This window comes from Notolepis coatsorum (genome assembly GCF_963971535.1).
Source record: "Notolepis coatsorum genome assembly, chromosome: 4".
Lineage (NCBI taxonomy): Eukaryota > Metazoa > Chordata > Actinopteri > Aulopiformes > Paralepididae > Notolepis > Notolepis coatsorum.
The window spans coordinates 85,734,127-85,761,186 of record NC_140168.1 but is presented as its reverse complement, the minus strand read 5'-3'; the positions used below and the strand labels follow the sequence as shown (position 1 = coordinate 85,761,186).

At 43.5% G+C, this 27,060-nt stretch overlaps 1 protein-coding gene across 1 annotated transcript in view; it reads right to left on the bottom strand.

Annotated features, from left to right (window-relative positions):
* Positions 1-1,928: 1,928 nt before the first annotated feature.
* LOC311226592 (tripartite motif-containing protein 16-like) overlaps positions 1,929-27,060 on the bottom strand; it is a gene marked incomplete at both ends in the record, with an annotated part of 86,723 nt that continues 61,591 nt past the window's right edge. The window contains one exon of the mRNA XM_084312012.1: positions 1,929-1,948. Within this exon, the coding sequence (XP_084168138.1) occupies positions 1,929-1,948 (20 nt within the window). The remainder of the gene's footprint in view (positions 1,949-27,060) is intronic.

Below are 27,060 nucleotides of genomic sequence, written 5' to 3'. Positions count from 1 at the left end.
CGTGGCTGCTCGCGGCCCACCTTTGGGTCGCGACCCCGACTTTGGGAACCACTGCCTAGAACACGCCCTTTTTTTGACAGGTCGGTTTGCGTTTGATAGAGTGAGACAGTTGTTTAAGTAAGTATATAGGTGTAAGTATAGAGTAAGTAGTAGAGTGTGATATAGTTTTTTGTATAGTGTAGTTTCCCCCAACAGCTTCTCTTATAACGTTTGTCTCAAGGCTTGTACACGGAACATCATGGCAACAAACAAATCGAACGGTGGGCGGAAAACGAGACAGACGGATGAAATTTATGAACGAAAATATGAGTTAACAGTTGAGGTGGAGATTGAAGGCACTGATAGAGTCACAATGATGGAGCTTTTGAGGGCGATAAAGTCGGAGTGTGGGACTGTCATTGGATGTCGATACAGGACACCCAAGAAATATGAAATAATGTTGATGGATGAGAAGGTGAAGGAGAAACTGATGGACAGATTTAAAATCAAGGACAGTAGGATAATGGCAAGAGAACTGTTGAACGACGAGGTTGTCGTCTCTTTTTTGGCTCTGCCTTTATATATAACGGATTATGACATTCTCGAGAAATTGAAGCAATGGGGAGTGGCGGCGGTAACGCAGATTATGAGAAGGACGTGGCCTGGGGCGGTCAGGTGGCGTAGCGGAGATTGCGTTCGTCACCAACCCCGGAGACGCTAGGATTCGCCTGTTCGAATCCAGCTCACAGCTCCGGGGTTGTCACCAGCTTGGCTGGCCGTTCACACTAATGGACAGGTTACCGGCATTCATAACTCTGACAATTATCCATACGAACGTCCCGCATTCTAAGAAAAGATATCCGGACCCTCATACGTTCATCTTCCATATGCTTAACCATAACATAACTTACTTACCCAAACAACGTGTCCCAGAGTCCACATTCACGCACGAATCCGTACTTTCAAAATGTTAGAAAAACGCTCCGATACCAGAATCCACAATCATCCGATGTCTGGAAGTGGACCCATGGTCCATTTGATCTTAATAAATGGACGGCCACCCATAACCGCATTCTATAGAAGAATAAGTCTTTATTTGTCATGCAGATTAACACACATGCGAGATGGGCGACCTACAGGAACACGCGCGTGGCGTCATCTTGCTCAGCTCAGCTCTGCTGAGCTCTGACTGAGAGAGGGAAATACAGACTGCCCTGCCCTCTGCTGGCGTGTGCTGTGCACTACAATCAACTCCGTGTTAGTGTAATAGAAAGAAACGCAACTGTGATTTGGCGCACAGTCTGTGACGTCACGGTATTGAAAATCATACCGATGGGATTTCGAAATACGCTAGTATACCGTAATACCGTCATACCGCCCAAGCCTATTCTATATACTATATAATTTTATAATTTTTATTTTATTATAATATAACAAAAGCATACTATTTATACTACACCATATTGGTATACAGTATTATACAATATTTTAATATATTATTATTCTATGTTACGCTGCTATATACTATATTACTATACTCATACTAGCCTATACTGCAATGCTATGCTATGATATCCTGTTATGCTAAACTGCAATATTATACTAAACTGTGCTATACTGTCTATTTATCTTTTCTTTGTACAACCTTTTGAAGTGAAATATATTAGTAGAACTCTTTTCATCATTCTGCAAAGAGTTCCATAGTTTGATACCTATAACTGAGGTGCACCTTTGTTTTAACTTAAAGGCCAACTTGCAGGTTGTATTTTTGTTCAATAAACAATGTGGACTAGGCCAACGGTGACTTTCATGAAGAAGAAAAAAAAATATTGAAATTGACCCAGTTTTATCGTTTTTATCAAACATTTTGTCTGCCCAACACAATCACCACGCACGTGGATATTTTAATCAATGGTTCATAACGTGCACGTGTAATTGAAATTATGTCGTCACGGCAGGTGCAGGGCACCTGAGAGTCACACACACACAGAGAGTCTGAGGCTACGTTTAGACAAGCGTTTTGTGAACAGAAACCGCAAAAGTCGTCTTGCGGTTTCACTTTTAATTTTGCGTTTAGACTAGCGTTTTGGGGTGGAATTCTCTGTGCAGACGAGGCTGTAACGACGGAGCACCGCTGTCACACGATTGGCGCATATGTCACATGACGTGCTGTGAAGACCCGCCCTACTCTGCCTCTGATTCGCAGACTGTGGATGGGGAATGTGATTGGACCAAAGCAGAGTCACTCACAGACAGTGGGTCCACTCACGCCGCGGGACAGATTCTTGTGTATTTAACCCTTTCACTGCCACACGACAGCCGGTTGTGTGATAGTAAAGGGTTAACCTTCTGTCGTGTGGCAGTGAAAGGGTTAAAAGTACTGCTATAACGCTACGTTCAGAACACAGAACGGCGCGGGCCAGTCGAGGCACCTGCTGGCCCTGTAATTGGAATGAGTACACTTTAAATCCTTTAACGAGGATCCATTGGAGGGCAAGTCTGGTGCCAGCAGCCGCGGTAATTCCAGCTCCAATAGCGTATCTTAAAACTGGACTGATTCTTGTGTCTTTAAAAGTACTGCCAATGTAGCCTTCAAGTGATCTCCGTTGATATAGTCAGACATACTTGCTTTGTTTACGTCTCGGCTACTGGCGCTTACCTGCTACCTGTGACGTAAGCAGTACGCGCGACCAGAGCCGTGACAACCCTTTCGTCATCGTTTTAACAGATTTATACGGTTTGATAGTTTAGACGAGAGCGCAAAGGTTTTGCGTTTCTAGGAATTCCACCCTGGAAGGTAGTCTCACTTTTTTGCGGTTTCACCCCGTAAAAACGCTGTTTCCGTATAAACGAAAGGCACATCCGTAAAAATATTTTTGCGGATTCACCTGCTAGCGTTTCCGTCTAAACGGGGCCTGAGAGTCACAGGCAGGTAGTGGACGGAAGCAGAGAGCCTTGCTACTACTAGCCGAGGAGTAATGAATGAAAATGTATCTGTTTCACCTAACAACACTATTGCTCCGTGATCATAGCCATCCATCTCTAAAGCTAACCACTATTTGTAAAAGCCACAACCATGTTACCATATTTGTACTAATGAAAATCATTGTGTCGTTGTACATATTGTGTATACACCGTTAGAAGCTAGCTAAGTTAGCTAACGTAGCTTAGCTTAGCTTGGTAGCCGAAACTCATAACATCACCCGATTTAAAATGGTTCTCTCCTCTTTGTATACCTTTGTCATCACAAGTATTCTGCCAAGGAACTTATGGACACGACAATAGTAGTTATAAGGTGTTTGAGCTTGTAGCGTTAGTTAGCTCATACTGTAGCTATCGTCACTGATGCACCGAGTGCAGCTAAAGGGGCTACTATCGTATCAACATGCCGGGGCGCATAGCTTGCTAGCCAGCAGGATGTGTGTGCAGCAGTGCTTTGCCTCACATGTCTGAGAAGAGGACCTACACATTTTACTCGTTCCCAAAACTCTTTTACATGCACGACAGTAGCCATAATGCTAACGTTAGCGGGGTAACGTTAGCCAGAGCCATATAGCCAGCTTGGTACTATGACCGGGGATAAGGCGACAGCCCACAGACCAGTAGCGCTGCTGTACTGAACAACAGGCTGCCTAGTGGTAAATGTAGTTCTTTTTTTACGACATTAAAAACATTATAACTACCTTGTTTCAACCAGTTGTAGCTGGTCGTTCAAAGTCTCCCGACGATTAAACCCATTTGCGTCTTGTAAGGCGTCCATTTGGATCAAGGAAATAGCTTTCTGCACTCGTCAAAACTCCTTGTAGTGGATCAGAAGTAGGGGAAAGTTGCCTCGAGTGACGTCATGGCCCTGATAGCTCTGATAAGCTTTTTTGATTCGCGCGTGCATGTTATTCGTGCGTGGACCTTTTAACCCCTTTCTGAGTGGCATTTCCGGCGTCAAATGGAAAAAAATAAATAATGAAATTAGATACCAATGATGTAAACTACCCATAATTGAAGAGTAGGGTTTAACCTGCAAGTTGGGCTTTAAGGTGGTTCGTGCAAATTGGTGCTTAAAATTTAATTTCCTTCTGCTGTCATCTGGACAGGGAACGAACAACCTCTGTATATTTGCTGGTAATACTCTGCATTTTGCTCTAAACAAAACTAATAAAGTCTGTATTTCAGCTAACTCTTTAAGTTTCAATAGTCTGGATTTAATACATAATTATGTTCTCTTGAATCTACTTTGTGAACTATTTTTACTGCTCTCTTCTGTAATATAAATAATGGCTTTATGTTGCTTTCATATGTGTTACCCCACACTTCCACACAGTAACTCAAATATGGTAGGATGATTGAACAATATAATATTTGCATAGAATTATAATCAAGCACATTCTTTGCCTTGTTCAAAACAAAAACACTCTTGGCTACCTTCTTTTTTATGTACATTATATGTGGCTTCCATGTCAATTTCTCATCCAACATAACACCCAAAAATGTTAACTCAGATACTCCTTCAATATTAACTCCGTCTATACATAATGCCACATTGTCCTCCTTTTTTTGATTAGTAAATATCATACATTTAGTTTTTTCCAAATTTAGGGATAACTTATTGTCATCAAACCATATCTTGAGTTTACACATTTCATTTACAATGTCATCTGCCATTTTTTAAGGTATTTTCCTGAACTGAAGAAATGTGTATCGTCAGCAAATAAAACAAATTGCAATATGTTTGACACTTCACATATATCATTAATATATAAAATAAAAAGTTTGGGCCCCAGGACCGAACCTTGAGGAACAACATATTCAATATTCATACATTCAGATGTGTAACCAGAGAGTTGTACATATTGTTGTCTATTTTCAAGATAGCTACTTAACCAGTTCATCGCCACCCCTCTCACACCGTATGTTTTTAATTTAGAAATTAAAATGTGATGATCTATCGTATCAAATGCTTTTTTTAAGTCAATAAACACCCCTATTGTGTAATTCCTCTCATCTACTGCTGTGGTTATTTCTTCATATATATTCATTAATAACACATTCGGGGCCAACCACGTATATACGTGGCAAGGTTGTTTTGGCTTTTATTCCATTGTAATATCCTACTCACTCACTACTCCTATGTCACCGAGCAGCACTGCAGATTTACCCTACTCTTGGAATTCGGAAAAGTGCATTACCGGCCAGATCCTCGTAGGGGCGCTGTCTCGATAATGCAGTGTTCCCTGTTACAGACCGGTGTTTTTTTCTTTTTTTTTTATGAATGGACTTTTCTGTTAGCCTAAAGCTATGCGTGTAGCCAATCGCCTGGAATAGTTTTTGGGACGCTGAATTCAGTATGCAGTAAAGGAATGGACATAATAAAGCATCAGCCAATGGACATATGGATCTACCAGATGGCGATCGATAACTGGGAAATCCTTTTTGCAGTCCAACCGGCCACAGGTAAGAGCGATTTGACGTCAATTTCAGCTTTGTCGGGCCTTGCTTCGATAGCCATCCACCCGGTCAGCAAATGAGGCTACTGAGGCTAATGCCGTTATTGGTAATCAATAATCAGAAACGACGTCCCTCGCCCCCCCCCCCCCCCTTTCATGCATTCATGGTGGACCATGATACTGACAATATGCATTTTGAGTGCTTGTCTATAGCTGAAACGCCATTCGATTTAACGTTATTAGCTTAGCACCCTACATCTCGCGTTCCAGGAAATACCCCAGAACATTCTGCTATAATGTTCATATTCAAGACGCTATAAAATGGGAACATATTGATGAAAAGATTATTTATTTAAGGCATATTGAAGGGACGGTTTATAGTGTCAATTGACAATGACAGATAGCAATAATATAAAGTATAGATTTAGCTCTACAAACAGCCTCACGCACAATGAAATGTTGTTATGATATGCTGGCCGTATAGAGTGGGCCCCGTCTAATCCTAATGGCCCCGAATGTGTTAAGGCTAAGGCTGTTGATCGATTTGCCCTGAATCCATACTGACTCTCACTCAATGAACCAGAGAGCTAACTAACACTGCACACATACTGGGATATATGGAGGGGTGTAGAGGTTGATTGTAGATTAGCCACAGCTGCTGCTGGACTGGAGTGAGATGCTGATTGCAACCAGCTGGGGCTGGAACTGGGAAGGAGGAGAACACCTGAGAAAATGGATACTGAGACACAGGAGGGAGACAGATGACAACAACAACCAAAACATGCCTATATACATAACAGATAACATACATAACTCCCCATATATATATGCAGTCCGTAACATGTGCATTCCAGTGAGAGTTGTTGAGGGAGGGAGGGAGGGAGGGAGGGAGGGAGGGAGGGAGGGAGGGAGGGAGGGAGGGAGGGAGGGAGGGAGGGAGGGAGAGAGTGTTATTAATTCATCTCCCCCTGTCCAGATTTTCTTGCTGGCCTAGGAATCTAACCGACGGCCTTTCGAGTCACCCCCCCCCCCCCCCCCCTCCCCTTCTCTAAACTTCACTAAACTGTCCTGGTCTGGTTAAGAAGATTATTTCATCCTTAACTACATGGACCATAGTAGCTTCATGACAGCTTTCAAAGTGATGTGCTGTGCGTTATGAGAAGCGGACAAGTTGAATCCCCAGTAGGACTAGACTCTGCCTCGCCTCGCTCACTCACTACAGCCAAGCGCTTATTACTGAGAGTGTGGGCACAGAACTGAATGAGCTTGACGATCCGCTTATTATATCATATATTTTTCTGGGAAATTTGTCACACGTCATGCTTTGCGGTATGTAATGACATGAGAAAAGCCCACACGGAGCATCACACAGCCTTTGGTTCTATAGGACGTGTCAGACATTATGACTGAGGCTTCATGAATGGACCTGTTCGCCGTATACGCCAGACTCAGTGTAGCTTGCGCATTACAGGGGCAGAAAGGAACGTAATCCTGGTCAGAACAACGGGGCAGACTACAATATATTTGCATTTGTTAGCCATGCTAGCGATCTAAACAATCAATCCATGCCAAAGCTAGTTATATTATCGTATAGCTTACGCTCTGTACTCTAGTGGAACCACATCCCTTATCAATCTAATACTGAATAATTTTCTCTACATGTACACACCCATCCGCCTGGCCACACCCACATCCGCTCCTCTACATAAGCGGGGTCGTGGCCATACTAACAGCTCCTTCCCTATTTTCACCACCGAAAAGTGACTGTATACACCACTTTAGTTTGATGCCGAAATAGTTATTGGAAAGGAGTTACGTTATTGGAGAAAAGGAGCTGCATTGACATTATATCTTTGTTTTCTCTCTCACTATTTTTCGAGGAAATACAGCGATAATGTTTTCGCCTCCGGAGTGTCTAGAAGATGATGATCATTCTGACCTCCACCGGCGCTTCGCATTAGGGGCTCGCGTCGCTGAGCAATCCCCGCCGGCATTGCCTCCGGCTCTGCAGCTGGACACTTTGCTTGGGAGGCGATCGGCCGTGTGGGGACTGACGGGCTCTCTGGGCGGGTGATGTTTTTTGCGACGCGGGCGCCAGGTGTGTCGGTTGTGGGGGGAACAACTACACAGCTTACGAAGGTCGGCTCCAGGCTAGGATCCTTTTCGCTGCCCCTTAGCGGCGTGGAGGGGGTTCTAGTTTGATGCCCCATGATAACATTAGCTCCTCCTCAAGTAAGATCTTTGTTTTCCTGGGACCGTGATTCCGAATCTGCGGTTCAATTCCCCGGGTCTCTGGACAAACGGATACCCACTGTCGCCGTGCTGGCCCCGCTTTTCAAGATGAAAAACACCCGGTGCGAGGGAGGTGAGCTTGGTGTTCGTTATGAGAATATCTCCATGCTCAGGTCGGCTATAGCCCGCGAGGGGCTTGTTGCCGACACCGCTGTGTCTGGTAAACACCGTTCTGAAGAGGTAAGTGTGTTGCCTTTTTCCCCCTTTTCTTCGGATAAGAAGAGGAAAAGTTAGCTGTTTAGCTTGTGCTACAACCATTGGCGTAGCCGTGAGAATAGCAGGCCCTGGCACTCTGACTACGACGTCATCTTTTGGCAGAAGCGAGAGGCCTTTGTCGACGTGGTGGACCAACCTGTGTTGCGGCCTTTTGTCCTGCGTTCCTTGGTGCAGGTAAGGTGTCCATTGGACATTACCCCACTCTTCCTTCCTTCCCCTCCCGAATGTTTTTGTTAATAACGATGTCTTTGTCTACAAAACATGTTACTTCACTACATTTGGAGATACGACGTGTGCTGTGTGAGAATTGTCTTGTGTTGAAGTCAGATGTTCTGTGTAGGATTGTTAGTAACTGTCTAACTGCATATATAACTGTTTCCACTAGTAACTGTCTAACTGCATATATATAACTGTTTCCACTAGAGGGCGCTCTAGGCGGAACCACTCAGGAACACCACCAGGTGGCGAGTATAAATAGAGATGTCTCCTCCCATTCTTTCTCTTTCCCCCAGCCATGTGAGAGGAGAACTATAGAACTGCTGCTCTGCCATGTGAATAAATAAACCACACCAAAGATAGAAACCATGCCTCTTGACCACATTATTGTCGCCCTATAGCCGGATTCTGTCAACATCTTGGTTGCTTGTATAGCTTGGGTTAGCATTGGCCAAGGCTTGTGCCTTTCTCTCTACCTAGGAACAGCGTTGTTTTTTACGTGAGTAAAAATGAACTGGGTTTTATGTTGTATGATGAGAAGTTGTGTGTCTTCATGTAACGTTTAGACAACGTGGCTGAGCCCACAACTGGCTGGGTTACCCTACAATGCTGTGCATAGTGGCATATGATCGAGGGCTGAGTCCCTCTCTTAGCTTGTTATTCTTTACTTGAGGGTAATGATGAAAATAACAAGTGGCACGTTTTTTTCACACATAAGCAGAGCTGTGGGAAACCTGTTTCAAACAAGGTCTTCGGCTGTGCTGGCGGCCTGTAGCTGTTCCGCAATCGTTCCTACTTCCGGGGTAGGCCTGATTGGCCCCGACAGGCACGTGAGCCGCCGCGGCCACGCCCCGCGGCAGCCCCAGGAGCAAGCGCGCTACTGCTGGAGTTCGCTTCGCCTTTCACATCGCTGCCGTTGGCGAAAGCAGGATGAGAGCAGGATGAGAGGCGAGAGCGTAGATTTCGCTGTGTATCATTTAATCATTTAACATTTGAAAGGCATACATTGTTGTCATACAGAAGTACAGAATACTTTTATCCAAAATGCTTCTTACTGTTACACTGTTAGAGACTGTGCAGTGCACGGCTTTAGTCTCACTCGAGTGAGGAAGACCGCTGGTTCTCCAACATACAGCCCGCTGGTTCTCCAACATACAGCGGTGTGCTCTTCAGAATGTACCGGGAGAAACGTTTACTGTACCCCGCAGACATAATAAGACCGCTGGTTCTGGCACATACAGCCCGCTGGTTCTCCAACATACAGCGGTGTGCTCTTCAGAATGTACCGGGAGAAACGTTTACTGTACCCCGCAGACATAATAAGCATATATAAGAACTCCAGCAGTAGCGCGCTTGCTCCAGCAGTCGCCCCGCGGCAGCCCCAGGAGCAAGCGCGCTACTGCTGGAGTTCGCTTCGCCTTTCACATCGCTGCCGTTGGCGAAAGCAGACAAATGATTGACTAATTCTGTCAGAAATAACGTAACTAATAACGTTAGTAAGCACTGCTTATATGCTTATTATGTGTTACAGGCTCTGTGCTGCAGACCGCTGTCTTTGTCAAAGTTGGATGATGCGTTGCATTCGAAAACTGTTCGTTTTCTGCTCTGCTCTCTATTACAGTGTGTATTGGGCCGTTGGTAACTTGGCCCAATTATTATTGCATGTATCTTTTTCAATTGTACTCACGTGGAGGTCTCTCTGGGGGAACTTACCCTCTTATGTGAGGAGCAGAATTGACAGGGTTTCCCTCAGTCGCGTCATATAAGGCCTGTGTCTGTGTCTTATTGACCGGCTTCCTGCTGCTCGTCCCAGACAGCATGGAGGGAACGTCGTCTGGTGTTTTCTTATTAGAATTCACCATTGATGTGTTTCGGGTTCTTGACGTGCATATTTACATTTACATTTAGTCATTTAGCTGACGCTTTTATCCAAAGCGACTTACAAGTTCTGTACGACAAGCCATCAGGAAGGGCACAACTCTATCAGCTGAGTAACAATGTTCGTCAAAGTGTTGAGTGCTACAGTGTAGGTTAGTTTATTAGGACAAGTGCATGACAGTATGGTTTTTTTTTTATTTTATTTTTTTTATTCAGATAATGGTTGAAGAAGTGCGTCTTTAGTCGACGGCGAAAGATTGGACGTGTTTCGGCTGTCCTAACTGGGGTGGGTAGTTCATTCCACCATTGTGGGGCAAGGACTGAGAATAGGCGACTTCTCTTTGATGACCCTCCCGGAGCTTGGATAGGAGTAGGTCTGAGGCGGCCAGAAGAAGCAGAGCGTAGGGGTCTTGAGGGTGTGTAGTTAGAGACCATTGACCGGAGGTAGGCGGGAGCAGTTCCCTTTGCCGCACGGTATGCTAGGTCGAGGGTCTTGAAGCGGATTCGTGCAGCAATGGGGAGCCAGTGCAGGTCCCTAAGAAGTGGGGTGACATGGGCCGACTTCGGTAGGTTTGAGATCAGGCGGGCCGCTGCGTTCTGAATGAGTTGAAGAGGCTTAGTGGCAGTGGCCGGGAGGCCAGCGAGCAGTGCGTTGCAGTAGTCGAGGCGGGAGATGACTGTTGATTGGACGAGGAGTTGGGTGGATTCTTTTGTCAGGAAGGGGCGGATCCTTCTGACGTTGCTCAGGAGGAATCGGCAGGTTCTGGTTGTCGCTGCGATGTGAGCAGAGAAGTTCAACTGGTCGTCGAGGACAACACCAAGGTTCTTGGCGGTCGGGGACGCGGTCACAGCTGCATTCTCGACTGTGATGGAAAGGTCGGTCAGGGGGGAGGATTTGGCCGGCAGGTGGAGCAATTCTGTTTTGCTTAGGTTCAGTTTGAGGTGGTTGGTCGTCATCCAGGCGGAGATGTCGGACAGACAGGCCGAGATCCGTTCAGAGACGTGGATATCTGAGGGAGGGAAGGAGAGGAAGAGTTGAGTATCGTCGGCATAACAGTGGTAGGAGAAGCCATGAGACGTGATAATGTTACCCAGTGATTTAGTGTAGAGGGAGAAGAGAAGGGGTCCTAAAACCGAGCCCTGGGGGACACCCGTCCGCAGGGGGGCGGGTGGCCGACAGGGTCCCTCTCCATGACACTTGGTATAGCGCTGGCCCTGGGTGCTTCCAATGTGGAACCACGTTTTTGGGCCGGCGCGCCTTGGTTGCCCAATTCATAGAAACAGTGTTTTTTTATGCGGGCGACTAGGAAGGAGATTTTTTCTCTCTACCGAGCACCAGTGCAAGACTCGATGACTCACGTGCATCTCCGGGGTGAGATGACGGAGTAGATCATTACATTGGTGAAGGGGTCTCACGCCCATGAGGTCGACCGCCAGGAGCAGCGCATTCACGTTCTGTCCATCTTGGTGGCGCCCTCTGTGATGTTTTAGATCGACACGCGTACCTACCCCCCTCTTAGGACTGGGGATGGCGGCGTGACTAGGATGCGTGACTGGTCACGCCGGACCAAGTCAGTTAACCCGTTGTCCGCCGGGGCGCAGATATAATCTGCTGGACTTTGTGCTTTTCCGGGGGGAAAATGCTGGGTCGGTCCGGGCTTCGCGGGGATTGATGTCGTGGATATGTGTGTCATGTGTATGCCACTACGGCTTGCCCATAACAGTGACGTGCTTGGTCCATACTGTGTTGTACCTTGCGCTGTGTTAGGGGGCCTGGTCCTTCTCCATTGTTTCACTCCTCCCTCCCCCTGCTGGGCAGGGATGGGAGGGGGCTGTCGAGGTGATTGCTGTCAACCCCTCTAGGCATCCCTGTGTAGGTCCCGGTCCGCCAGGCCCAGGTCCGGACTCGTTCCCGTCGACCTGTTGGCCTGGGTTAACCCTTTGTAAACTGAGACACTATGTTTCTAGGTTTTTCTTGGTGGCTCTTGTGCAGTGTTGGGCAAGTTACTTTTAAAAAGTAACTAGTTACAGTTACTAGTTACTTCTTCCGAAAAGTAACTAAATTACTTACTCAGTTACAAATTATAAAAGTAACTAGTTACTTCAGAAAGTAACTATTGCGTTACTTTCAAGTAAATTTTTTACATAAACAACATACACAAATCTAACCTATTTTAATGTTGCTGTGGGACAAAGTGAGACTAGCCTCCAATCAAATGCCATGTATATGTAGATATTATAATTACTATGTTTATATAGTGGATCATACAAATACAAACACAATAGATTAGGGGTGTAACGGTACACAGAAGCCACGGTTATTATAATTATTATTATTAAATAGAATAATTTTCTATAGGCTTGCCGTGGGATACTGGTGTCATTCTGTGTTCAGGCATCCAGAGTAAATGAATTGCCTACTGCCCCTTTAACAACTTATAGGCTTGGTAAGTTTCACTTTCCCTTCTAGAGAGGATTTAACTGCACAAGACTAAATACTAGAGAACAGATGACATATTACAACAATGGCAGAGGATTATTTGGATTTAACTGGAGAGGAGCTCAGATGATCAGTCCGAAAAAGTATGTTTCTTTTTTTAATTTGATCAGCGTGAGTCCAGCAGGGATAATGTTGTTGTTGTTTGTTGGCGACGTGCGTGTGTGTGTGTGTGTGTGTTTCTGCGATGTGCGGCGTGTGTGTGTGTGTTGGCGCAGAGATCTGTCTGATGAAAAAAACTGCTTCAATCATAGTAACGCGCTGCATTTTTTGGCAGTAACGGTAACAGCGTTATTAAGATTGGAAGAGTAATCCGTTAGATTACTCGTTACTGAAAAAACTAACGCCGTTAGTAACGCCGTTATTTATAACGCCGTTATTCCCATCACTGCTCTTGTGCCTCCGTAACAAGTTAGCAGAGTTATAATGCTAAGCAGGAAAGTGTTGCATCAAGTTCAAGGCCATATAATTTTTTATTTTTAATATTTTTTAACAACATTTCTTTTCAGGAAGAGCACTAAGAGCATAACCTCAATATATCTGTAAAAGATTACAATTATTTCCGAATTTAAACCACTTATCTTCCCGTTTGTTTGATAGTAAATCCCTTTTTATGACAAAAAAATGCAGAAATCTGCATTTATTTCATATTTATACAAGTTTTCAACCCCATATTGCAGCGTGGAAAACATGCACCAAGTCCTTGTGAAAAAGAATCTGTCTTTATATTTACAAATGAATGACTAATTCGGTCAGAAATAGCTGAGACGCTAACGTTAGTAAGCACTGTTTATTGATTATTATATCCGCAGGGTTACAGTAAACGTTTCTCCCGGTACATTCTGAAGACACACCGCTGTCTGCTGAAGAACCAGTCATCTTACGCACATAGTGAGATCAGAGCAGCGCCCCCCCCCCCCCCCCCCAGCTTCAAAGTGTTCAGCTCAGCCGCTGTGACACGGAGAGGAAGGAGGAGGAGAGAGTCCTTCCAATCATGTTTGCTCGCTCACCAGCCAAAGCCTGGTGCGCATGCGCTGTGACACCAATGGCGGAAATACACGGCTCGCTCTGTAATTACCACTCGTTTTGTAACAATGATTTAAAAGGTTTATTAGCAACTCCGAGCTTTCAGACCCCAGCGTTTCGCTGTGTTAAACCCATATTGTACGCTGGGTATCTTTGAAATTCATATCTGATATATTTTTGACACACCCCCAGCTCAGAAGCAGTGCTTGTTACTTAATACGAGCCTGGTAGCGGCATAGCTGAGAGTGACTGCGGTTACAAAAGCCCCTGGCTTGCAGATCGCAGTCACGTAAGGGGCTAGTCTTTCCCCTGCCTCTCTCAGAGACATGCAGCACCTGCCTCAGCGGAGCAACACTGGGTCCCTGTGCTGAGAGACAACCAGCACAGCTGCTATTGAGGAAATACATTACCTCTTCACTCACAGCATGAATATTGTATAGACCCGGTTAAAAGAAACTGCCGTTTCCAAGGGCAACCTCATCTGGGATTACTGTAAAGAAAAGCGGGGAAAACAACACTGAAACTTTTAAATTGAATAGAAATCTTCATTGTGACTTTTATGTGGGATTTATTTATTCATGTATTTATGTATTTATTTTTAAACAAGATGATTCAATGTCACAACTGAGGTACAAACAATGGGGAGGGTGTGTGTGTTTGTGTGTGAGAGAGATTGTTTACCTGTACTGTAGCTCTAATAATAATAAATCAAATGTCTATAGCGCCTTTCAGGAAACCCAAGGTCGCTTCACAATCAAGAGGGCTAGGGAAAGGGGGCAATAGGGGAAAAGGGGGGGGATGAGGGCAGGTAAGGGATAATGAACCTAATCTAATCTAAACTAACTAATGGGGAAAAATTTCAGGGGGGAGAGAGTTCCAGAGGGTAGGGGACGCCAGGCTGAAGGCTCTGTCACTGAAGGTCCGCAACCTGGTGCGAGGGATGGAGAGGAGACCTAGATCAGAGGATCGTAGGTTCCGGGATGGAGTGTGCTGGTGGAGGAGATCAGACAGGTATCGGGGGGCGAGGGCATGGAGGGACTGGAGGTGAGGAGCAGGAGTTTGAAGGATATCCGGAACTTGACTGGGAGCCAGTGGAGGTGGATGAGGGTGGGGGTGATGTGCTGCCAGGGCTTGGTGTGAGTGAGAAACCTGGCAGCTGAGTTCTGTACATACTGGAGCCTGTCCAGTAAGTTAGACTGGATGTTAGTCTGTAGCTCTGGGTTAATAGTGTTAGTGTGTTAGACTGGATGTTAGTCTGTAGCTCTGGGTTAATGTTAGACTGGATGTTAGTCTGTAGCTCTGGTTTAATAGTGTTAGTGTGTTAGACTGGATGTTAGTCTGTAGCTCTGGTTTAATGTTAGACTGGATGTTAGTCTGTAGCTCTGGGTTAATAGTGTTAGTGTGTTAGACTGGATGTTAGTCTGTAGCTCTGGTTTAATAGTGTTAGTGTGTTAGACTGGATGTTAGTCTGTAGCTCTCGATTAATAGTGTTAGTATGTTAGACTGGATGTTTACTTGTTACAATGTTTACTTGTAAAAACCTGTAGATGTAGTCTTTCAAGACAAATCCACCTCTAAACAGCCTAATGCAGCTCCAACCCACACATAGACATACACAGCAGCGTAACACCATGGACCAGTGCGCTAAACCCAGCGCCTCGGTCCCAAGAAAGAGTCAAAAAAAAAAATATATATATATATATATATATATATATATATATATATATATATATATATATATATATATATATATATATATATATATATATATATATATATATATATATATATATATCCATTATCCACTGAATCACTGGTGCCTTTCACTCAGTATAATGTTTATAATACATCCACTTTTAAAAAGGTGTGGAATAAAAGTATTGCTTTCTCCCCAAAGAAATATTGATTCATGAATGTATCATCATGAATTTTGCAGGTCCAACATGAAAGTTTACATGTTGCATCCCCACGTGGAATGCACCTGATTGGATAATTGACATGCTGGTGCTCTAGTGGCTGAATGTTATATATAGCACCTATATAGTCTGTTCTATCACGTGGTCTACACAGCAAAGTCTGTGTAAAAAGAAATTGAAGGCAAAGGGAAATATTCGTCAAACGCTCAGTCGGTTGCAGGACAAACTACACAAGTCACAAGAAGCACGAGATAACAAGCTTGCATCTTACAAGTGTAATCGACTGAGCAATTAGTCTCTAAACCAGACTGCCGTGGAGAGATTCTCCCCCACGATGGGGACGCGAGTGTTCCCTTCACGTCCGTCCCGCTACCAGTCAATGTAGTTACATAACAACCACAAGAATTAATCACCACCACGGTGTCCATTTGCCTATTTCCTTTCCCCCCCGAGGGAACCAGACATACTGTCTATGACCGAGGTCCGTTGAATGGATGGTAAGACCTGACCCTATATAGTGACATACTTGACTGGGCTAAGTGCACTGTGGCCTAGGAATAAAGCATAGGAAGTTATTTGTCTTCACAGTGCCAGGGGCAAGGAGAGTGATAGTGGAGATGTGTCCACCGGGCCTACCCCACCCCCACCTCCCCCCCGCCACTCTAACCTTGAGTTTTATAGGTTATATAAGCCTTTGCTCACGACTTGTTTACATCTAAATGTCAATACACCACAACACTGACGAGCCATCAGGCCGCCCACATAGCAAACTGACGGGTGAATGTTATTGATGTTGATTCAAAATTACAATTTTCAATCTCGACCAAAACAGATCCTTTGAAAATGCACAAATTGATCCCCCTCACTACTTTTAAGGACTCTATTGCAGAGTTGTTTACACACACCTACAGATGTCAACCAGCCTTTTAACTGACATGTAAATTGCCTGTTCTGCTTCATGTCTTATACATACCTTGTAATTTGATTTGATTGTTTGTTTGGTCTGCGTTTTAATTATTGTCTGTATTCCATAGTCTTATCTGGATTGTTCTTTTTGGTTTATTTAATTTTTTTGTTTATTTTTTGTCCCCTTTGGTCCTCTCACCAGGCCGTCATTGTAAATAAGAATTTGTTCTTAATTGACCTGCCTCGTTAAATAATGGTTAAATAAAAATAAACAATAAATAAAGATTCAGATTTCAACATTGAATCAGTGTCACTTCGCTCTCTGGTTACGTCGACGCTTTGGCTCTTTGTTAATTTTACCAAAACAAAACCAGATGATCCTCTGTTTTTCCAAGAGAAGAACATATTGATGTTTGGCCTTTTATTTATTTTATTTCTTTTTGCGCTTGATGACACATTTTCCAGCTAAGTGTTTGGAATTATTGTAGTCATCATAATGGCCTCCTCCACCTCCTCTCAGCTACACACAAAATGAGGACAATCACCTTCAAAAAGCCCTATTTCTTTTACACACAATAGAAAATCCAACAGCATATCTTTCTCAAATGGCTTCATTCAGACTGCAGGGCTAAAAGTGGCCCAAATCACACGTGACTCAGATCTGTCTGTTTTTCCACGACAGTGTGAACAGCACAAATCTGAATCTGATCTTTTTCTATTCTGATTTTGGCCACATTCATACATAAACCTAAATCAGATACAGGTCTGATTTTTTTTTTCTTCTTTTTTTTTGCAACAGTCACTGGCGGGAGTCTCTGTGAACACAAACATGGAAGGTAGCTGTGATGGAGGTGGTCAGTGGATACAGACATGGAAGACAGCTGTGATGGAGGTGGTCAGTGGATACAGACATGGAAGGCAGCTGTGATGGAGGTGGTCAGTGGATACAGACATGGAAGACAGCTGTGATGGAGGTGGTCAGTGGATACAGACATGGAAGGCAGCTGTGATGGAGGTGGTTAGTGGATACAGACATGGAAGGCAGCATGGAGGTGGTCAGTGGATACAAACAGACATGGAAGGCAGCTGTGATGGAGGTGGTCAGTGGATACAAACATGGAAGGTAGCTGTGATAGAGGTGGTCAGTGGATACAAACAGACATGGAAGGCAGCTGTGATGGAGGTGGTCAGTGGATACAGACATGGAAGGCAGCTGTGATGGAGGTGGTCAGAGGAAGGACAGTGAGGTGTTTATCTTATAAGTATTTGTGGTGAGACTTCTGTACCAGTAAAACTTGAGGGGACATACAGCATCGATAACCCGTTTGTGTTTGAAAGCAAAATGAAAGAAGAAATGGTTCCTCACCCCTGTTATCATCTGCTCACAAATGATCTGGCCTCCACTGCACATCAACTTAAATTAAACCACAAACGGTGACGTCAGTGTCCTCCATGTTTACATCCATCTTTGTTATTGGTCATTTGTACATGCAGGTCAGTTCAGGAGCGTGACCAGTTCACACTGGAATCTGATGTTGGATCAGTTTTTTTTATATTTTATTATATAATAAATAACAGCCAAACAAAGAAGATCATATCTGAGCAATAAATCTGAATTGAGTAGATTTGCAGTGAGAATGTAGCCCTAATATTCACACCCCCAATGTTTTATAGACACCTTAGGTTATGCCTATAAAACAAAGAATTAAAAATATTGTGCTGAAATACAGTAACAAGATACACAGTTGTCCATAATAACACACTGTTATGATTATATTCCTACCATGTTAGTTGATTTGATGTGAAACTGCTAGCCAGGACTCCTATTGTATCTCAATTTCTGGTTAAATAAAAAGATACATATACATACAGACGTGCTTATTATGCAATAAAGACATGTTGCCGTAAACACACCATGTGCCATTTCACAACATGTGTTTACTGTTGTTCAGTGAGGGCCAAACACATTACAGTGACGAAATATCAGCAGGTGACCAGTGGATTGTAATCATTATGAAGACAACAGCTCCCTCTGGTGGAAAACAACAACATGTCAGGTGGGGGAAAAAAACTATTTCCGACGACCCCAAATGGTTCATCATATGAACACAAAAAGGATGTCGTGTAACCTTTCCAGTTTCCATGCGAGATTTAAAACGTCATAAGACATAACACTTCCAACTAAAGTGTTTTATGACCATCTGGGGAAGAAAGACTCTGTGAGTCTTGTTATTACCTGCATTGCTTTTATCCCTTTTCGTATTCTCTGCAATGCTTTTATTCTGTCTATTTTATGCTAATCTTATGTCTATCTAGTGCTGTGATGCACTTTGGGTTGCAATTCTTATATGAAAGGTGCTATACAAATAAAGTGTATTATTATTAGTATTATTATTATATAATATTATATATTATTATTATTATTATTATTATTATTATTATTATTATTATTATTATTATTATTATTATTATTATTATTATTATTATTATTATTATTATTATTAGTATTATTATTATTATTATTATTATTATTATATTATAATATTATAATAATAATTCAGAAATATATATATATTCTTATTTGGGATTCATAACAAGAAATATGTACAGAGAATATATACAGAGAGTTTTATGGCAGAAATGCAGTGCTTAAAAACCACCAGAAACAGAGGGACTATACGAGTTTGGACTGCATTTTTTATATGTAGCCCTGTTTACATTTCCATTTAGTCATTTATCTGACGCTTTTATCCAAAGAGTAGAGTACTTTCCCAGAACTGCATGCTTCATAATGGACACCCAGCAGCACCTCCTTAATTTACCACAAACATAATGTAAAGTTAATAGGGAATCTTCAATTGTGCTGAGAAATTACTCCACCCATCGTCAAAGTCACGATGCAGACGACACCACCATCCTCGGCCTGATCAGAGTCCTCATGCTGGGGGGCGGACAGAGCTGCGAGATGGTGCTCCATCAACAACCTCCTGCTCAACACCTTGCCAGTTGATTTCAGGACTGGAAAAAAAAAACTCCCACTATCAATCTCTGACCAATCCATAACCCTGACGGACACACTCAAATTCCTCTGTACCACATCAACAATAACTTAAAAAGGCCCAGCAGCGGCGTCTGTACTTCCTCAGGCAACTGGGTTCAAATGCCACCTGTTGGTTTGATTGATTGATTGATTGATTGATTGATTGAAAACTTTATTAACAGATTGCAGAATGGGTACAATACAGTACGGCTCAATATAAACAACTGCTAAGAGGATGCAGACCAGAGAAAGACTTTTGTCTTGTTTACATCAGGGTTCTCGTCCTCCATTAGGTCGGATTTTATACTCACCTCATCAGGGGTGTAAAGTACTTGAGTAATTGTACTTCGTTACAATACTTAAGTACTGTTTTGGGGGATTTGTACTTTACTCGAGTATTATTAGGTTTGTATACTTGTACTTTTAAAATACATGGGGTGTAAAAGTACACGTATCCGTTTCAGTACTGGACCTTAGGTTCAGTACGGCTGTGTACCGAACGAATACAACGGTACATTAACCACGTACGACCGCCGACCGGGGGCTGTTTTTTTTCACAATCTAATATAATTATTATAATTATTATTTTTCTTTTCAAGTCGATTATTAATTTCAATATAGAATATTCGTTGACAGCCCTACAAGTACAATTAGTTACTGCACACTACATCACCCCTGAGTGGAACATGGAAGCGTCTAGTTTTCTGCCAACACACTTGCATTTTTCCGCGATCTGATTGGCCACTGACGTTTCTGGCCATGTGACGTCTGCGCCAATCGCGTGACGCCTGTTTCTGCGCCTATTTCCGCCTCTAACTGCCTGCAAACTACCTAACGCCTAGTTTATCACTGGTTAAGCTTAGGCGACTCTTTCGAAGTTGGTTAAGGTTAGAGTTTGGAATCAGGGCTGGTATTCTATCGCCATGCTCTAAGACAAACTCTAACCTTAACCAACTTCGAAAGAGTGCCTAAGCTTAACCAGTGATAGAAACAGGCGTCACGCGATTGGCGCATATGTCACATGACCAGAAACGTCAGTGGCCCATCAGATCGCGGAAAAATGCAAGTGTGTTGGCAGAAAACTAGACGCACTCGGGCACCCCGGTCCTGTAAGATTTGTACTTTGTACTTTGTAGGTCTGCATTTTAAATGTAAGGAGTAAAAAGTATTTTCTTTCTCTGACATGTAATTGAGTAAAAGTTAGGGGTGTAACGGTACACAAAAACCACGGTTCGTTACATACCTCGGTTTTGAAGTCACGGTTCGGTACGGGTTTTCGGTACAGTGGGGGAACGTTGCCCGAGTGGCACACCGCGTACAGCACTACGGTGCAACACGGCCGTCCCGTGTTCGACTCCCGGACCCGGCAACCTTTGCCGAATGTCCTCCCCAGTCTATCTCCCATTCTTCCTCTCTCTCTCTCTCTCTCTCTCTATCTACCGGACAGGTCCAACTATTTTAATTAGTATATTTGTTTCTCTGGTCGAACTAACGTTAACGTTATTAATCCTGTGGCCACGCTTTATTTAAAAACAGCCAATCAAATCCCCATCAATGGAAAATGTACCCGCCCATACCCATGCTGATTGGTCCTCGTGCATGACTAGAAAGCGGGGATCTTTGATTAAACACCTGCTATCAGAATAATAGACAGTCAGAGTGACAAGCTACAGATGATGGCCACAAACGATAGTACGAGTGATGAAGAGGACGAAATTTACATTTAAAAGTAAAAACTTTTTTACTTTTACTCAAGTGTGTTTTTAGCCAGATACTCTGACTTTTACTTGAGTGGGATTTTGAGACGGTACCCATACTTTCACTTAAGTATAATTTCTGGGTACTTTTTACACCCCTGCACCTCATCAATCACAGTCTGGTATGGTTCTGCACATAAACACTAAATCCACAAACGTCAGCGCATCATCAACAAGGCCTCCAAAATCATAGGTTGTGACCTTCCTTCCCTGGACTCCATCTTTACCTCCCGCACAACCACCCGTGCCAGAAAAATTGCAAAGGACCCCTCACACTCAGCACACCCCCTGTTTCAGCCCCTGCCCTCGGGTAGGCGCTTCAAGTCTATCCTTGCTAAGACCACCCAATTCAAGGACAGCTTCTTTCCAACAGCCATTTGAACCCTGAACTCCCTTGGCCCTACTCTCCCCCTCCCTACACTAACCAAGCTCCTGACCTGATGGACTAGACTCTTCCATGTGTTATGTTGTGTTGTGTCGTGTTGTGCTGTATTTATGTATTTATTGCTGGGAAGGGGGAGTACATGTATCCATGTTCCTGTTAGTTTCATGTATATCCAGAGCTTCAACCACTCTGTACCGAACACAAATACCACCAACCTGGTTGTGTGGCAATAAAAGTATTTTGTATCTTGTATCTTGTATCATCGATCTTGGTGTAAGATGAGCTAAGATATTCCTTTATTGGTCCCCTTGGGGAAATTCGTGCATTATAGCAGCATGGGGGAGGGAAGAGGGGAGGTACAGGTATGGGCAGGGTAATAGTAGAAACACATAAATATAAGCAATAGAAATCGATAATAGAGAAAAATAAACAGTGTAAACAAAGGTGCAGATGAGGGTCTGTATAGTATTGGTTATGTTACAATACATATGGAAATAAATAATTTGAATCTGAATGTATACTATGAGTAAGAGTAAAGGTAAACAGTATACACAAGGTGCAGTATACACAAACCCTAACTGGCATGATATGTGTCACACGTTGTAGTCCGTGCAGGTTTTGGTGGTTAACACTCATTGAGCGCCAATAACGAGATATCTAGTTTCTGAGAGAGCCAACGCTTGAGCGCCAATAACGAGATATCTCGTTTTTCATAACTTTTTCCTTTTTTTCTATTTTCTTATTCTAAACACTCGCACATTTGACAATGCCGATTGCCTTGAGCGAACTATTGGATATTATGAAGAAGACAAAACGGATGATATGGATGATGATTAAGGATGATAAGGTGCGTTTCCACCAGACTATGTTGGACTCAGCACATCTGGTAAATCATAAAAATACTATAGTCAAACCGGCCGATGAGGAAACCTATTCGGCTCCATGGTATAGTCTGGCCCGAGCACACAATAGTAACCTGTAATGCAAAATTATGCAATGGGCCAATGGTGAGCGAACTATTGGAGATGATGAAGAAGAAGACAAAACAGATGATATGGATGATGATTATGGATGATAAGGTGCGTTTCCACCAGACTATGTTGGACTCAGCACTTCTGGTAAATCATACAAATACTATAGTCAAACCGGCCGATGAGGAAACCTATTCAGCTCTGTGGTATAGTCTGGCCTGAGCAGACTATAGAACACAGGTAGAAGGTCTACCTGATTCAAGGTCTACCACAAGGGCTCAAATCCACCTAGACAAAAGTGAGGAAAAAGGAGCCAAAGAAGAATGAATCTAAAAGGCCAGGGTTCACAAACTTTATTGCAGTTGCATAACAGTTCCAAGTTCAAAATGTACATGTGCAAAGTTAAATTGATGTTCAATTGCAGTGTCTACTTCACTAAAAACCTGTAAAATCCAATTTCCGATTTTAGTTTTTCTTGTGTAATAACAGTTTGATACACACTCAAAACATACAGTAAGGTTAAAACAATAACAGAAGTAGTTCTGAAAAAAGGGTCAAAAGTACTTACTCACAGCACATTCTCTGCAATTACACAGCAATAACAACTATACCCAGGCGGACTGTTTCAGGCTTAGGTTGAAAAGGGTTGATTGTGGGCACAAGGAACAACCAGAGGTCTATCTAAGGTGTGTTTAGAAGGCCTGGTTGAGGGTACAAGAAATTGAGGCGCCCAAACAAAGGCGAAGGAAAAACATGGCAGGATGGTCTCTAACCTCAACAACTGAACCACAGTAAACTCCACCTGCAAAGACAGATACGAACGGAGAGCTCTTTCATGTGTAGATGCACAGTCTGCAACTTTGCAGAGAAACAAAACATGATGCCCTTTTAATGTGAAATGTCAAAACCTACAGCTCCTGGCTCTAACCGAGATCTGGATAATGCCGGATAACTCGACAACACCTGCAGCCTTATCTACCACAACCTTCCAGACGTGGTGGAGGCACTGGTCTCCTGACATCCCCCTCATGGGCTACAAACTTAACATCACTCCCAGCGCTGTCACTCTTGTCACTCTCCTCCACCCTCCTCTCAGCCCTCTCAACCTCTTTCGACAAGCTCTGTCCCCTCGCTGAGAAACCTGCCCCGCCGTTCCCCACCCAGTCCACGGATGCAGTGAGAGAAGAAAGAAGTATAGAAAGACACGCCTCACTGCTGACATCGTCACATATCACAACCTCTTGTTAGTGAAGTGGATTTCCCAAGCTATTTCGGTTCTGCTCTGCTCAGAACCGGGTTGCGTTAGTACTCTGCGTTGTGATTTAATATTTTAAAGCTCTGGGAATCACTTCTCTTCTTTCAGCGGTGCAGGCAGACGGAATTAGGAGGAAAAAGGTTATATAACAGTTGTTTAATCAAAGTTTAAGAGTGTATACAAATTACAATAAGAATGCTATAGTTGTGATCAAAAACACTGTGCCGTAAGTGATACAACTAGACTAAAGAAAATGATAGTTGATTAGTTGTTGAAAGTCTTTGTTCTGTGCTGATAACAAAGAGTTGGTTTTTCCCTCCAAGAAGTTCCTTTGTTTGGCCGCCTGCTGCCTTGTGGATGAGATGGTAGAGAGGTCTTGTCGTGTCGGTTGGGTTGTTCAGAGTCCTTCTTCCCCCCATCACACCCCATTATATCCCCAAGGCCCAGTGCCTCGGAGTGATGACCTCATCACATTCTTTCCTCCAATGCCAGGCCGGCTTAGCTTGCATTTGAAAATAGGGGTTTGGCTTATAGGCCAAACCCCCTTCACATTAACCCAGAGAATATTTTCCCTGTATTTTTACTTAAACACATTACTTGAATACTTTGATGAACCTCAAGATATATTGATTACATAAACACAGATAATCATACTTAAACACATTACTTGTACAAATTACAATAATACAGTTTTAGTATGACTTCATAATTATTACCACAATGTAAAACACTTTTAATTATATTTTGTGTGTGTGTGTGTGTGTGTCCTCTGATTGTGTGAATGTGTGTATGTGTGTCTATGTGTGTCTGTGTGTGTGTGTGTGTGTACGTGTGTCTATGTGTGTCTATGTGTCTGTGTGTGTATGTGTGTGTGTGTGTGTGTGTGTGTGTGTGTGTGTGTGTGTGTGTGTCTGTGTGTGTGTGTGTGTATGTGAATGTGTGTGTGTGTGTGAGTCTATGTGTGTCACAGGAGACTCCAGCCTAATAGTCTCACATTGATGCAATCACTCCCGAAAGGGGAAGAAGATTGACTTGTTCAAACAGTTTAGGTGCATGTCCTTGTGTCCCCCAGGCCGTAAAACAGCTGATAACACTTCACGGGCGCTTTGACCCTTTTAACCTCATCACCTCATTGTGTTTGCTAGGACTTATCTGAAATCCTTCCTGTCCCACCCTAGGAACCAGATGGTTCTATTGTTATAAACATTCTACCTCAGTAAACACACATAAGTTACTACTCAGATTTTAGCTTTTACAGCCGGCTATTTTAAGTGGCCCGGGACACAATCTGTTGGGATGATTCTTGTGTTGATTTACTCAGGCAGCTATTATCCCTAAATATAATACCTTAGTTTGATTGTTGTTCCACTTTGACTGTTTCTTTAAGACTTTTACACAACAGTTTGATTAGATCTTTGATGATCTATGTTGGGATTTTACCACAGTTCCCCACTTGGATAGTTTACCTATCCTTAATATGTCAAACATAGATATCAATCTCTACACACTACTATCTAGATAACACTTAAGACATTTTTAATCATATTAGGATAACATATATATGGTTTGCCCGCTCAGATCCTAAAATTCAAATTAGCCATTTCAGTTTTTGTGATCGTGTGCACAGTCTTTAACAACTTGTTCTCGTACCAAGATCAATTTCCATTGGTCTCAACTGTGAGTTGTCAAATTCTGACTTGGAGCATTGAGGAGGGGGGTCCATGTTTTCTAGATTTGACCCGGCCTCCTCTTTATTGCTCAGAGCTGGTGCAGTATCACGACTGCTGGGTGCAACTCCCCATTCTGGGAGGTGGAATTTAGAAAGCAAATTGCCTTTCTCATCACACTCCATCTTCTGTCGAGCACATCTTGACTCGTGTTGACCTCTATTAAGGGGTAGGACCCCCTGCTGTATTGCTGGTTCAGTTGAACCCGGAGCTCTTTCCTCGGGTGTCGCTGTCACGGCTGTGAGGAGGTCATCGCTGGCTGCCCAACCCCCGTTGACCCTCGGATTAGTGGAAGAGGTTTGTTTCTCCTCCCCTCCGCCTGGTCGTTGATAGGGGCGATAGCAGCTCCCCCCCTTCGCTTGTTGACCCCCTGGTCAATAGTTGAGGCCTTGCTTCTGTTGACAGCCGGAGTTGTTGCTGAGGCCTAGCCGCCTGTCTCCTCGTTGGTTGCCTGTCGTTTCCCTCTGAAGCCTCAAGACTTGGTCACTGCGTTGGCCGAGACTCTCCCGGCCCGAGAGGTAGGCGTCTCCTGGTTCTCCGCAGTGTTGTGGTTCCCCATGGAACCGCTGGGTAGACACTAGCCAGTGTCCTGGATCAACAGTACCGATGGAGTCCTCGGTCTTCCTTGTACCACACTCTGATGACTGCTGATTCCCCAATCTCCCATCCTTATCCTGCAGTGAATATATATCGCTTCGGGGGACAGTGCAGGTCACTTCTACCACAACAATTGATTGAGAATCCATACTTTTCCTCCCTCAGACTCTCTTTACTGGTCTGAGCTTTGACAACTTTCTTTTCCAAATCATTTATCTATATATTTCATGGCTTCTAGATCATTAAATTTCAAAATTCTGAAAAATTCACATGGCTCTCATTATATTATGCTGTCAAAACAGTATACTCCTCCACCTCTCGATGTGGAATACACATTCAAACATCGTCACCTCTGCTTTTGGACAGCTGCACCCCGGACCGGACGGTCAGCACTGACACATCCACTCTCCCAGTAACCTGTGTGTATGGCAACAAATCACAGTCCGCCTTAAACACACATCTTCCACACCACAAGCCAATTATCAATTGCACATGTTCACACCCTACACAAGACTAATTTGGCCAATAGCGACCAAACCTATTGAGCTTCATTAATGTACAGAGAATCATGCTTCCCAACACTTTCACCAATCACGACACACCCCCAGCCCCTAAAACCGGGTATTCAATGGGCGGAGAACAAAAATCCATAACTAGCTCATGTTCCTTCACTTTGTTCCCAGTCCATTTTACAGACATATACTACCCTGTCCTGATGTGTCGAGATCACTCCCAGCTTGTCAGGTACCCTAAGAAAAAATATACAGAAAGAAAGAAAACAGAAAACAAAACACACAAAGAAAACGCTGCCAAACCAATAAATGAAAAAATAAACCAACCTTGTGAGCTTTTTTCTTTTTTCTTCTGAGCTCATTTTTAACCTATCATCTAGAGGCTTATGCACCCCCGTATTAACTAAGAAACAAAAAAGGGAAATCAAATGAATAAACAAAATGAACGC